Source organism: Colius striatus, chromosome 6 (genome assembly GCF_028858725.1).
Source record: "Colius striatus isolate bColStr4 chromosome 6, bColStr4.1.hap1, whole genome shotgun sequence".
In the NCBI taxonomy this organism is placed as follows: domain Eukaryota; kingdom Metazoa; phylum Chordata; class Aves; order Coliiformes; family Coliidae; genus Colius; species Colius striatus.
Genome location: NC_084764.1, coordinates 22559766 through 22572169, shown reverse-complemented (window position 1 = coordinate 22572169; position 12404 = coordinate 22559766). Strand labels below are relative to the sequence as shown.

Genomic DNA, 12404 nt, shown 5'->3' with positions numbered 1-12404 from the left:
CAAATGATCTGAAAAGGAAAAAAAAAAAAGATTGCACAGAGATTTGCATGCTGGCATGAGGAAGAGGATAGAAGGTGCAGGCAGGGCTAGCTGCCCCAGGTCTCCTAGGGAATGATCTGCTTCTGAAATAGAAACTGGGAGGAAAGAGGAATGTCTCCAGTGGCAAAACAGCCACTGTGTTACAGCCCGGCGTGGTGCCAAAGGCTCTACAGCACATTCTGCTGCAGGATGTCCTGGCCCTGGGATCTGCTAAGACCTGAAACACCTGAGCTTGGGCATAAGCATTTGTGCCCAATGGGCACTCAGGCCAGAGTGGGAGAAACGATATGAAAAGGGGTGGTAGCACTGGGTGCACCAGTACAGGGACACTGAAGAGTCATCTGTGAGGACTCTGTCCAGTGTTTGGAATAATGGATGTAGTCTGAATCTTGTCCTCTTCTGAGGAAAAGCAGAACAATAGAAATATAGTAAAATAACCGCAAAATGTAGTTGTTTTCAACCCTCAGTGTTCAGGCCTTTGATGCCTCACATCAGTAAGGCAGATTTTACTTGCAAAACAGCTTGGACTTCAGTCCCTGCTTTCCCCAGGGCATGCCTGTGTTTGGTCCAGAGTTGGCAGCATCTCCCTGACAGTGGATGCACACGTCCCTCTGCACTATTCCCATCCCAGAGTGTTGCAGGCTGAAGAGCAGGAGCTGGCACACATGCTGCCACCAACTTCACATCCTCAGTGTGTCCAGTGTGTGCTGAGTGCTTCTGCTCTTCTCTTCCTCCAGCTCTCCATTTTACTGTGCTATTAAGTTATTGCCACCCCTTAGGGACAAGCCTGCGAGAAGGCGGAGGGCTTGCATAACTCTGGATCAGTAAAGGAAGCAGCTCAATTAGCATTTCACACGCCTTTTCTTCCCTCTCTTCTTACCTTCCCTGCAGCGGGCATGCTTTCCCCTTAAAGGATTGTCCTGTTTCTGCTCCTTGCCAGCGTTGGCAGGGTGACAGTAGTCGAGTGTGCAAACTTGTGCTATTGTCCCCAGGCCAGGGGGAGTCATGGAGACCCACTAATATGACACAGGAAAATGTTTGCTGATGGCAATTCTATGGGCTTTGTCTAACTCTTTCTCCATCATGACGACTCGATTTAAGTCTCTAACTGTTTGACTACAGATGCAAGAGTACTATCCAACTCCATCCTTTTGTCCTGGTAGTTTGAATGGGTAATTCAGCTTTTGTGTAACTCAATTGAGGGGGCAAACATAAAGACAAGATTCTTCAGCGCTCAAGCTCCCTTTCCATGGATATCTGCACATCTCTTTAGAGATTTGTTCCTTTCCTACCTTTTTCTGACATCATCTTCCCCTTAAAAAAAAAAAGGCTCTGATGAGGAACGGTTAAAAGTAGGCTAGCCTGGTCCCCTGTACCACATTGTCCTGTGTCAATGAAGCATGGTTAGTATCAGCCCCCAGACAGCTTTGGAGAGCGCAGAGAAAAGGGTGTCTAAACTTTCCTAACTCATCCTCAGCATTTTCACTTTGGATTGTGCCGTTTTTAAAAAGAAGGGCTTTGATAGGGGCGAAGAGGATAGGGAGAATGGTAGAAATCGTGGGGAAATGATTGTATTTATTAGCTGTCTTTCTGTAGCCGTCCCCATGGTGACAATTTGTGATGGCAAAGAATGCGAGGAGGGGAGGCTGATGCCTGATTGGGATGCTTTGTATTTGGCAAAGTGGCTTCTGATTGGCCTGGGAGAGCCCCGAACTCGCTGGAGTCGATATTCATTCAGCTTGCTCAAGTGCTTGCTAAACTACGTCCAAACAGTGGCGGGCCCTGGCTGCCTTGGCCGAGGTTGGCAGTGTGTAACCCGCCTAACAAGATTAGCGGGGAAGGGGCTCTTCTCCACAGCGACGCTGCAGCCGCCAGCACCGGTGAGAAAAGCCGCCGTGCGCCGGGTGAGTGTCCGCCCTTGCTTATAGGGAGGCGGGAGCAGCTATCCCGGCTTCTTTCCACCTAAGCACTATTTAACAAGATTAGGTGCTGGGCTGGGAGGCATTCGTGAGCCAGTCCCTGTGCTGGTGTATGCTGGGGCAGCAGTGCAGGGTGGTAGGCTACAGGTGTGCAGCCACTCTGCTGGGAGTTTGCCAGCCCGGAGGTGAAGTTGATGGACAACTTGTTTCTGTAGCTGAGAAATTTGACATGTCGCCCCACTTTCCCTCCATTTTCTCGGTGGTGTTTGATCTGAGGTTTCCCGCCCTTAAGTCCGTCTGTCGTGTTTTGCAGGTTTGCCAAGGTTTGCCCAAAGGCGGATTATAAACTTTTCATGGGAAACTCTGCACAGCATATCTGCTGAGATGGCATCAGACAGTGAGGTAAAAACCCTACTGAACTTTGTCAACTTGGCCTCCAGTGACATTAAAGCGGCTCTGGATAAATCGGCCCCTTGTCGCCGGTCAGTTGACCACAGAAAATACTTGCAGAAGCAGCTGAAGCGATTTTCGCAGAAGTACTCACGGATCCCCCGGTGCCAGCCCAGCAAGCCTGCCGAGTGTGGCTGGCGCAGGGGAGCAGAGGAACGGGGCCGTGGCCCCCAGCCCGAGGCACCTGACCCTGGCCCCCACGGCAGGGCTGCTGCTGAGAAGGTGCTGCAGGCGGGCGAGGCAGAGGAGACTCTCGCCAGGGAACGCGTTTTGCAGGAGCAAAACCCTGAGGCCTCCAGGCCAGACCAGGTGCCCATGAGGAAACGACAGCTCCCTGCCTCCTTCTGGGAAGAGCCACGGCCGGTCCAGAGCCTGCCAGCCAGGGTCTTTCCTGAAGGGCTCCCGTCCCCCAGGGACCCTCTTCTCTATGAGGGGAAGAAAAGCAAACGGAGCCCAGACATTGCCGGCCCAGAGAGCTCCCCTGAGCCTTCCTCGCATGCTGGTGAGAAGGACCCTGCTGAGGTCCTCTCAAGCCGGGTGGGCTCCTGGACCTGCTGCCCTTTCCCCTGCCCTGGGCCAGGGGTATACCAGCCCCCGGGTGCATTGCCTCCTGCGCCCTTCCCGGGGCTGGGGCTGTGGACGAAGAGTGCAGCTCTGCTGCCAGCAGAGGTGCCGCACTTCTGCAAGGAGGCTGACAGCGTGGGGCAGAAACTCTACAGGCCTGTGGTTTTGAAACCCATCCCCACCAAGCCCACCATCCCCTCACCCATCTTCAACGTTTTTGGCTATCTTTAGCTAGGGGGGTGGCAGAGTGATGCAGAACGCGACAGCTCCTGAGAGTGAATTGAAACACCTGGTCAGGCACTAGGTGTGAGTGAGCTGCTGGCAACCTGGTGCAGCAGGGGGAAGGAGGCCAGCAGTTGCACCCTCTTCCTCATTGGCGGGCTGGACCAAATTAGTAACTTGGGAAGCTACAGTTGGGAAACTACTTGGGCTCTACTATCTCCTCTCAGTACACGGGTGTGAATTGAGAAAAAGCCTTATGAAGCTGGTGGGATGGAGTGTGAGGCAAACCAGGGCTCTTTCATCGGCAGGGATCGTCTGAGTCGTGCTGAGCAGGTCTGCGGGCAATTCATAGTCACACTTGTAACACCTAGGAGACCTCCTCCATGTGGGAACATCTCTCTGGGTTTGCCCTGCAGCAGCAGCAGTAAGATGAAATGAATTAAACCCATTCAAAGATTTTTTGTACTTTAAATTAATTGCAGAGAAGTCAAGATATTCAGGTCACTTCCTTTTGCATACAAGAGACTGGAAAGATAGTATTTAATGTAGCAACCTCACTTGTGAATTGATTTAAGCTCTTCTTATATGTAAATACTGAGAAAATTAAACGAGAAAAAATAAGGGAAGAACAGAGGTAATTTTATTTTGATGATTCTGCAAATGCATTCTGTTTATTTTTGCCCCATTGGGTAGACAAAGTTTTGATTTGCAACTGGTGGGTAGATATGAGGGCTGAAATCTCTGCCTGTTCAGAGTGATGTAAATCAAACGTAATTCTTCTGGGGTTGGGAAATTAGCTAGTGTTAAGCTAGATGCAGGATGAATTTCCACATCAAGGATTGTTCTGCTTCAACAGAACAAATAAGAAATTGTATTAGTTGAATTCAGACCCATAAAATATTATAGAAAGAAACTGTATAGAATAGTCTGCCTTGGTTTCTGTCTCACAGACATCTTTTATTTTGCCTGATTTTAAGATGCTATCATAAGACCTGTCTGCAAATTACTTACCCAGTATCTTCCCAAGTATTTTAACAAATTTGCTTTAGAAAAGTTAATATAGGATTTTAAAAAATCTTAAACCCACGGAGAAAGTGGTGCTAAGACACAGAACACAAGATCTGTTGTATGCCTATGTATCTATGTTAATGTTGCAGGCCTAGGTTTCTATTCAGTTACACTGTAGTAAATCACTGAGGTTGAGAGTATATTGGTGGTGGTGGTAGTGGAAAGGGCCAGAGAATGGATACCTGTGGTCTCCCAGTGTCTGGATCTACTCTTGCTGAAGAACCATTGGGAATTCATCCTTTCCCCAGACCTCACAGTATATCTCATCAATGTTTACTTTTATGGAAACAATGGCTGTAATGTGTTAGTCCAGCAGGCCAAAAGTAGAAACAGAGATGCCATTCATTGCTTGCTCACTGCTGACAGTATTTAATACACGTATCAAGCCTGTATAGACTGCTACAGGGGAAAGGGCAGGAAGTGGCTTTGGTAACACATACCTGCAGCTACATGCAAGATGCAAGATGGTAAAAGCTGATCTAAGGGTTAAAGACACAAGGTTAGCTCTTCATTCAGCAGCCAACATACAAATATACTTAGATGTCTCTTTTTTGAAACAAAAAAATCCATGAGGACACGGTCCCTTTTGCACAAGGAGACTTACAAGAAGGCAAAGGCAATACCTCCTTTTAAGTTAATGGAGGCTGGGGGAGAACTATGGCTCTTTATTTACAGAGCTGTAAGCAAGGAAATTTTTACATGGAAATAGGGGTACTTTTTCATGCCAATAGCTCTATGTCACTGTTGTATCCCAAATGAAGCCAAATGCTGAACTCTCTCAGTGCTGTCAATGTACAGCAGCCTCCTTGGCGTTGGTCTAGATTTCCATCTGGGTGACCACAGCAGGTCGTGGAACAAACCACGGGTAATTCCGTGGTTTCTTTGAACAAGTGTTTCTGCTTGAGTTCAGAAGGGAACTCTGAAAGTGCTGCATATTGCACTGGAAAATGGATATCTATCAAAATTAAAATACTTGGCAAAGTGGATAGACTCTGTAGAAATTTTATTTTGAAGAAATCCAGAGGAAAAAAAGAGAGGTAAAGTCAAATTTCTACCTTTTGGATATTAAGTTCTTTGTCTTCTTCTTTTAAATTGTTTCTTAATTGAATACAAGTTGCTGTGCATTTTCCATGTAGTAGAATAGAATGTTTTTAAGTTACAATGCAGGATTGAACCAGACAGATATTTATGCACTTACCCTAAGATTTAAACTGATGTTATTTTTAAAAATCCTTGAAATCCTTTGTGACAAGGAAATTCCCTCCCCAGCACAGGGCAGGCAGTGGGCCTTGCTAGGGCTCTGAACTGGAGCAGCAGTGAAGTAAACCATAAATGAACAGAAGACAATGGTTAAGTATATTCAAAATCACTGAATGGGGGTGTGTGAGACTTCCCAAAAGATTTTCAAAGAATAGAAACTCTGTCTCCTCTCTAGCATTACTTACCGTTCTCCCACCCCTGAGATTAACATCAAAATTATTAATTGTTCAAGCTTGGATTGATTCAGACTTTTCCTGGCTATCTTATGTGTTTGGTTGTTGGTATTCTGGACAGCTGATAGCTCTTCAGAATCTACTTGCTTATTCATACTTTGTTTGAAAGATGGAAACATAACATTCAAGAGCCGCTATTTATTACAACAATGCAAAATTAAACTGTTAAAACCAAAATAGCTTTTATAAATAATGGGAAGGGAGAGGTAAGTGAAAAAGCTTTCATACAAAATGAAATAGAAAATCAAAAAAGTGCACAAGAACATCATGTGAATTGCACATGTTGCAGTAAAAAAAAAAAGTACAGTAACCTGGTCATGAAATATTCCTAGAACATTTCACATACAGCCATCATCTCTTAAGGAGTCTATCTATCACACTCAGTAAAAACAAGCCACTTTACCTTGCACTAGAACTACTGATCTGCTTACAAAGCCTGGTTTGTTTGGGTTTTGGAGTATCTGTCTTTTCATAGTAACTTCTCGATGGACGCATTAAATGCACATTGAATTTGTGCAGATTCAGTATTGTGCACAAAATACTGTGTCAATGACTGGAGTGGGGAGGTAGTGGGCTTCATTTCAGTGCAAATAAATGTAAACCATGAGTGTGAAGATTTGTTGTAAGGATCAAGCAGAAAGGACTTAATAACATTGTAATTACCAGATTCGCCCTCTAGTAGAGTCTTCTTTCCTCAGTTTCTGTGCACAGTGTGCCCTTATCCTTCTTCCAGTTGCAGTATGTTCCCATCAGACCAGTGCTCTTCAGCTCAGTGACTCTCCCACTCAGGATAGATAGTGGAGAGCAACCAGGACATGGGTCTCCCAGTACAGATGAAGGTCTCTTGGTTGAAAGAAGAAATAGTCTTGCCATATTTTCTCCACTCAAACCCAGTTTAAACTTCTCCAAGGACATGAAAGAAATTGTAACTTGCAAGACTTTTGCGTATGAAAAAATGTTGGCTCAGGAGAAATTCCCTGTTTGGGATAGCTTATGAAATCCCACCCTTGTAGTTATACGTGCAGTTGGTGATTGTGAATCCTTCTGTCAGCCAGCGGTCACCAGGGTTGTCATTGCATACCACACAGCCCGTGTCAGTATCAATCATCCTCTATGACTGCTCTGTTACACTCATTTAATTTAAAGGAATTTTCTTCTGATCTATATCAATATGAGTAAGACCCAGACCTTCACTGCTCAGCCCTGTAAAGTGAGAGACGCATGAACTCCACAGGTGGTTTTCTATCTCTCAAACTATTGCTTACCAAGGCAGGGCTTTCACTGGCAAAACTGATCTAAAGTTTTCCTGTTTCCCATCCCTTTCCCTCCATCAAGTATTTTTCCAACCTGAAGAAATTCCTTGTTCATGCTGCAGGAGATAAAGAGCTAGATCCTAAATGGTTAGTAATGGAAGTCACTGGATGAATTTTCAGTGGTGGAGGAATCTCTCTGTCCTCTCCAAAGCTTTGCAAGAAGATCACTGTTCAGTGTGAAATGAAACTGTTGGTTTCTCCAACTTTTGCCTTTGGCAAGGGGACATCTGTAGACAGAGTGCCTGTGTCTGTAACCAATTCTTCATCTGCTTACATCCCTGTCCCACAAATACTGAGCACATTTCACACAAAACCATCTCAGAATCTGTACTTGTGTGCCCAGACAGTCTTGTATGTGTGCAACACACTTTTAGTCCTGTGTTAAGGTATAAAATGCCACACAAAGAAAACTCGGTACAATACATTTTGCCTGCTTACATTTCTATCTTGTTTCATGAGTGCCAACAAACAAAACCAGATCTGTCAGGTCTCTGGTGGGGAATCCAAACAAACCATGAGGCACAACTCCTTTGTCACCTGAGGTAAGAGTGAGTGTGTTTCTAGCATAAGAAGATGCATTCCAAATTTGGGGTCTTGCATCCTTACTTAGGTGCCTAGTTGGGAATGAGACACTCATCAAATCAGTGGTTCAGCAAGTCACACCTGCCAACTGAGCTGTAGTCACTGCCACTAAACATTGATGGGCTCCTTGGCCTCCCCAGCTGTGAGGGAATGTGACTTGTTAAAAACTTCAGTAAAAGAATTTCACGGACAATTATAGCGGTTCAGCTGATGGATGGTAACTCGTTAAGCTGCCATGAATCAGTTGTAGATCTGAGCTGTAAATAGGTGACCTAATTTTCAAAGAAGCTGAGATAACTTTCATCAGTGTCAAAAGGAACTAATAGATACTTCAAATTTCTGAATTCAGGAAACTCAGGGCTAAATCCTAAGACTTTTATTCTGCCTCAGTAGTATCTAACAACAAATGTGGCCCCATTGGGTTAAGTGGAACTATACCTGGTGCAAGCAACTGGGCATTGTTTAGGCACCTGAATAAAGATTTGGAAGCCTAACTCTGAGTATTCATTTTCATACATCTCAAAGTCTGACTTTGATAATTTTGAAAGAATCTTTCTTTTCTTCCAGTGATGGTATTGTTAGAGCCACAGAGACAAAGAAATAAGAGAGGCTGGATTTTATAGGGAAAATGTCTTTCTAGGGGAGGAACAGATAAAGTTGGTTTAGCAGTGTTGCCTCTCCCTGTATACCTCATCCTTCTCCTTCACATCATTTTTTATTCCTGCTCCTCTAGGCCTTTGTTCTGTTCTGACACCAGCTTCATGACAGAGTAAAGCTACTGTTTACAGTGCAGCTACTTCTAATATATACACACACCAAAAAAAGAAATATTAAAAAATCTCAGAGTTGCTTTCAATCCCTGGTTGAGGAAATTCTCTCGAGCCGAATTTAACCTACTTCTTATTGCAAGCGTAATACAAAAGTGAATGTATTCACTGTGTGCAAATACAATTCTTACATCCCTTTTAGATAAAACTCCCCTTGACTTTTAAAGGAATAGCATTACTGCATTTTAGTCTATCAAAAAATTATGAGATTTGAATGTTCAGAAATCAAGTACTCAATAAGAAAGGTCCAAAAAATGAAAGTAAAAGTGTTAGCAAGATGGTGTCAAAGTATCAGAGAATTAGCAACCGGCACACTTAGTAGAAATCCAAACAGTAGAATATAAACTAAAATAAAAATCTATCAGTGATGGCAATGTGATTGTTTTCCAAAATATGTTGACTCTTGAAAATGTCTGAATTGTGATCACAGCAAGGATGCTAAGCTCCACGACAGCCTCAGGATACTTTTGAATTCCTCACTGATACTTGCTTCAGCACTACTCATTTTTCAGTGTTGACTTCCATTTCTTGCTCTTTGCAGAACAAGCTCTGAGGTGAATCACGTGTTTTCTCTTGGAAAACTTAACAACAGTCATATGTTTGGCTCTCTGTCTCCTCTGTTTTCTTCTTGTCCATGTTTCAGAAGCATATTTCTCTTAGATTAGTCATTGGAGGGTGCTTGACCAAGCCAGCAGCAATTCCTCCCCATCTTGCATGCTGTGTGCCCTTGCCATGCTGACAATGCTGGGTGCCATGCTGGGAAGCCGCTGTGTGTCTGGTATGCCTGGGCTCACTGTGTGTAATCATGCTGCAAGTACCGAATCAGTCTATCGGGGAGAGGCAGGGTGTCAAGAAGTTTAATGCGGTTTCTTCCAACCAGGCTTCGGACCTTGACACGGCAAAGATGGGAAAGAGGTCGTGGGGGCTCTGAAATACAGGCAGGTCAGAAACATTGCATCATTTTGGTTGGAAAAGACCTTTCAGGTCAAGCTCAACCATTAACCTAACACTGCCAAGTCCACCACTAAACCATGAGCAGAATGGTTTTAAACTGGAGATGGACAGCTGAGTTTGGCCAGGCCAGTGACAAGAGGAAAATGAGAGATGGAATGAAAAAATAAGGAGACTTTTCTGTAATGGAGGGATGACACATCTGGCATCGGTGGTAGCTCACCTATTCTGAGGCATGACACAGGGAGGGACATGGGGCTGGAGGATGGGGTGCTGTATCCCATCTCAGCCCTAGCAATGGGCCTCGGGAGGATTTAAATAAGCTGCTTCACAGTACTCAGCCTTCCAACTGCAAATAAGTGTAATATGTACCAAATGTAGCTTGGTGCTGGAGAACTAATTCTCATAATGTTTATGAAAGACTGGATTCTGAGGGAAAGGAAATTTAGGAGAGCAGAATATTAGTAAAGGCTTTAAAGGCCACTAGTGGCTGCTGGGCTGCTGTGAAGATGGTCACACTGCCTGCCTGCCTGACCTGGCTTGACTGCACCCCAGGTACAGCCAAATGGGCCTTCTTGCACTGGCAGTGCTCATTCCCAGGGAGTCAGATCCACAGCTGGTGTACAGCTAATATCACAGAGACAGTGACACCGTAGCAATTTCCAGTGCCTCATACCTGACCCAAATATAATTCAGTCTCAGAAGAGAAATCTTATCAAGTTTAAGGGATGAATACTTAACCCTCAGCAAGTTCCCTGATGACACCACACTGGGAGGACTGGCTGATTCCCCAGAAGGCTGTGCTGCCATTCAGCAGGATCTTGACCAGCTTGAGATTGGGCAGAGAAGAACCTCATGAGGTTCAACAAGAACAAGTACAGAGTCCTGCATCTGAGAAGCAACAACCCCACACAACAGTACAGGCTGGGGGTTGATCTGCTGAAGAACAGCTCTGCAGAGAGACCTGGGAGTCCTGAATGATAATAAACTAAACATGAGCCAGCAATGTGCCCTCGTGGCCAAGAAGGCCAATGGCACCCTGGGATGCATCAAGAAGAGTGTGGCCAGCAGGTCAAGGGAGGTTCTTCTCCCCCTCTATTCTGCCCTCGTGAGGCCTCATCTGGAGTCCTGTGTCCAGTTCTGGGCTCCTCAGCTCAAGATGGACAGGGAAGTGCTGGAGAGAGTCCAGCGCAGGGCCACCAAGATGATCAGGGGAATGGAACATCTTTCATACAAGGAAAGGCTGCCGGACCTGGGGCTGTTTAGTCTGGAGGAGACTGAGAAGAGATCTTATTAACATTTACAAATATCTAAAGGGTGGGTGTCAGGAGGTTGGGACATCCCTTTTTTCTGTAGTAGCTAGCAACAGGACAAGGGGTAATGGGATGAAGCTGGAACACAAAAAGTTCCATTTAAATATAAGAAAAAACCTATTTCCCTGTGAGGGTGATGGAGCCCTGGCACAGGCTGCCCAGAGGGGTTGTGGAGTCTCCTTCCTTGGAGGTCTTCAAGACCCGCCTGGACATGTTCCTGTGAGACCTGATCTAGGTGAACCTGCTTCTGCAGGGGGATTGGACTAGGTGATCTCTAAAGGTCTCTTCCAACCCCTACCATTCTATGATTCTATGATTCTATGATTCTATGATTCTGTGATACTAAGAGGAGATGGTGACTGAGTTTTTCAATCCTGCAGCAGGACTATTTGTGCCAGACTCTCTCGTGGGTGACCATACCTGCTTTTTCTTTAATGACAGACCAGTCCTCATAGCTGTCAATATGCTCCTTGAGCCGGGAACAGAGCTGCACGTTACCCACGTAATCCAGGAGAACATCAATGATAGGCCCAGCCCAGCGACTCATCTCTGGAGTAGACACCATTTCACAAAACTGTAAGGAAAAATAGATTGACTACAGTCAGTGGGATATGAATGCACTCATGGAAACTGTAACGATAACAATAGCCCTGCTGCCTTTGGTGGTCCCACCCTTCTAACACCTGTGAGGGCAATTACCAGTTTCCCTTCAGAAAACTTCAACTAAACCCTTTTTTTTTTCTTTCTTTATTTTTTATTTTTTTTTATCATATCTGAGGGTAGAATCCTCTCTTTGCAACCATGGGAGGACACAAATTCCTGGTGAAGTTCTGGCTCTGGAGCATGGAAAGGATGTCAAATTGTTTCCAGGGTCCAAAGGTCCTACTTTTCCAGAAATGGGAGGGCAGAGGAGCTTTGTCCCAAGCCAGCGAGAGAGCTGCTGAAAGGTCCATCCAGCCTAGGGAACTGTGATCCAGCATATGGGGTCTCTGTCCCTTCCTGAGAGGGACCCTATCAGGCAACTGCACACAAAGGATGCTTAGGGAAAGAGGGAGATTAAGCTTAACACAGTACCTGTGCTTCTTGCGTATCTGCTAGTATCTGTAGCTTTTGGGAACCAAACACCTTAACGGAAACAAGTCTAGGAAAATCTCTGCACAGATGAATCCCAGGTGGTTTTATTTGCACGTGGGAGGACCATCCTGGGCCTAAGACAGAGGCACCTTCCTTATTCAGTCTGGATCAGGCAAATATTCTGTTGCTCCCAGGGCAAGCTGCAGAGTATAGGGGGGCTACTTATGGAGATACTGAAGAATGGACTTAAGGACCTGACTTTAAGCAGTCTCATTTCAAAAAAGGTAATGACTTCCCACTTTAATCTAAATATTTATGTTATTTCAGACAGCTTCATCTGTCTCTGTTTGGGTGTTGCATATGAGGAAGATATCTGTGGACTTATCTGCATGTTATCTGTCAGAAACTTTAATAAGAATTAAATCATGCCATGTGGATAAGGACTCACACACAGCCAAACCTAATTGAATGATGGTGACTTAAGTACCGTCCATCAGCTTAGTCATTGAGGCTGTCTGCAGGCACAGTTCAAACAGGAAAGAAATTGCACCACCTTAAACCTCTTTCAGTTTAAGCTCCTGTAACTAGA

General features: G+C 45.1%; 2 protein-coding genes across 2 annotated transcripts in view; one reads left to right on the top strand and one right to left on the bottom strand.

Annotated features, from left to right (window-relative positions):
* The first annotated feature begins 2342 nt into the window (after nucleotides 1-2342).
* On the top strand, nucleotides 2343-3203 carry FAM181A (family with sequence similarity 181 member A). The gene has a single exon (XM_010203850.2). It carries the CDS (start codon nucleotides 2343-2345, stop codon nucleotides 3201-3203), a length of 861 nt encoding a protein of 286 aa, XP_010202152.2.
* A 2123-nt stretch (nucleotides 3204-5326) lies between these two features.
* The window catches only part of ASB2 (ankyrin repeat and SOCS box containing 2), a 34442-nt gene continuing 27364 nt past the window's right edge, over nucleotides 5327-12404 (bottom strand). Inside the window, exons 9-10 of the mRNA XM_061997983.1 lie at nucleotides 11162-11315; nucleotides 5327-9404 (exon numbers count right to left, since the gene is read on the bottom strand). Coding sequence (XP_061853967.1) covers nucleotides 9268-9404; nucleotides 11162-11315 — 291 coding nt within the window. The 3' untranslated portion in view covers nucleotides 5327-9267. The remainder of the gene's footprint in view (nucleotides 9405-11161; nucleotides 11316-12404) is intronic.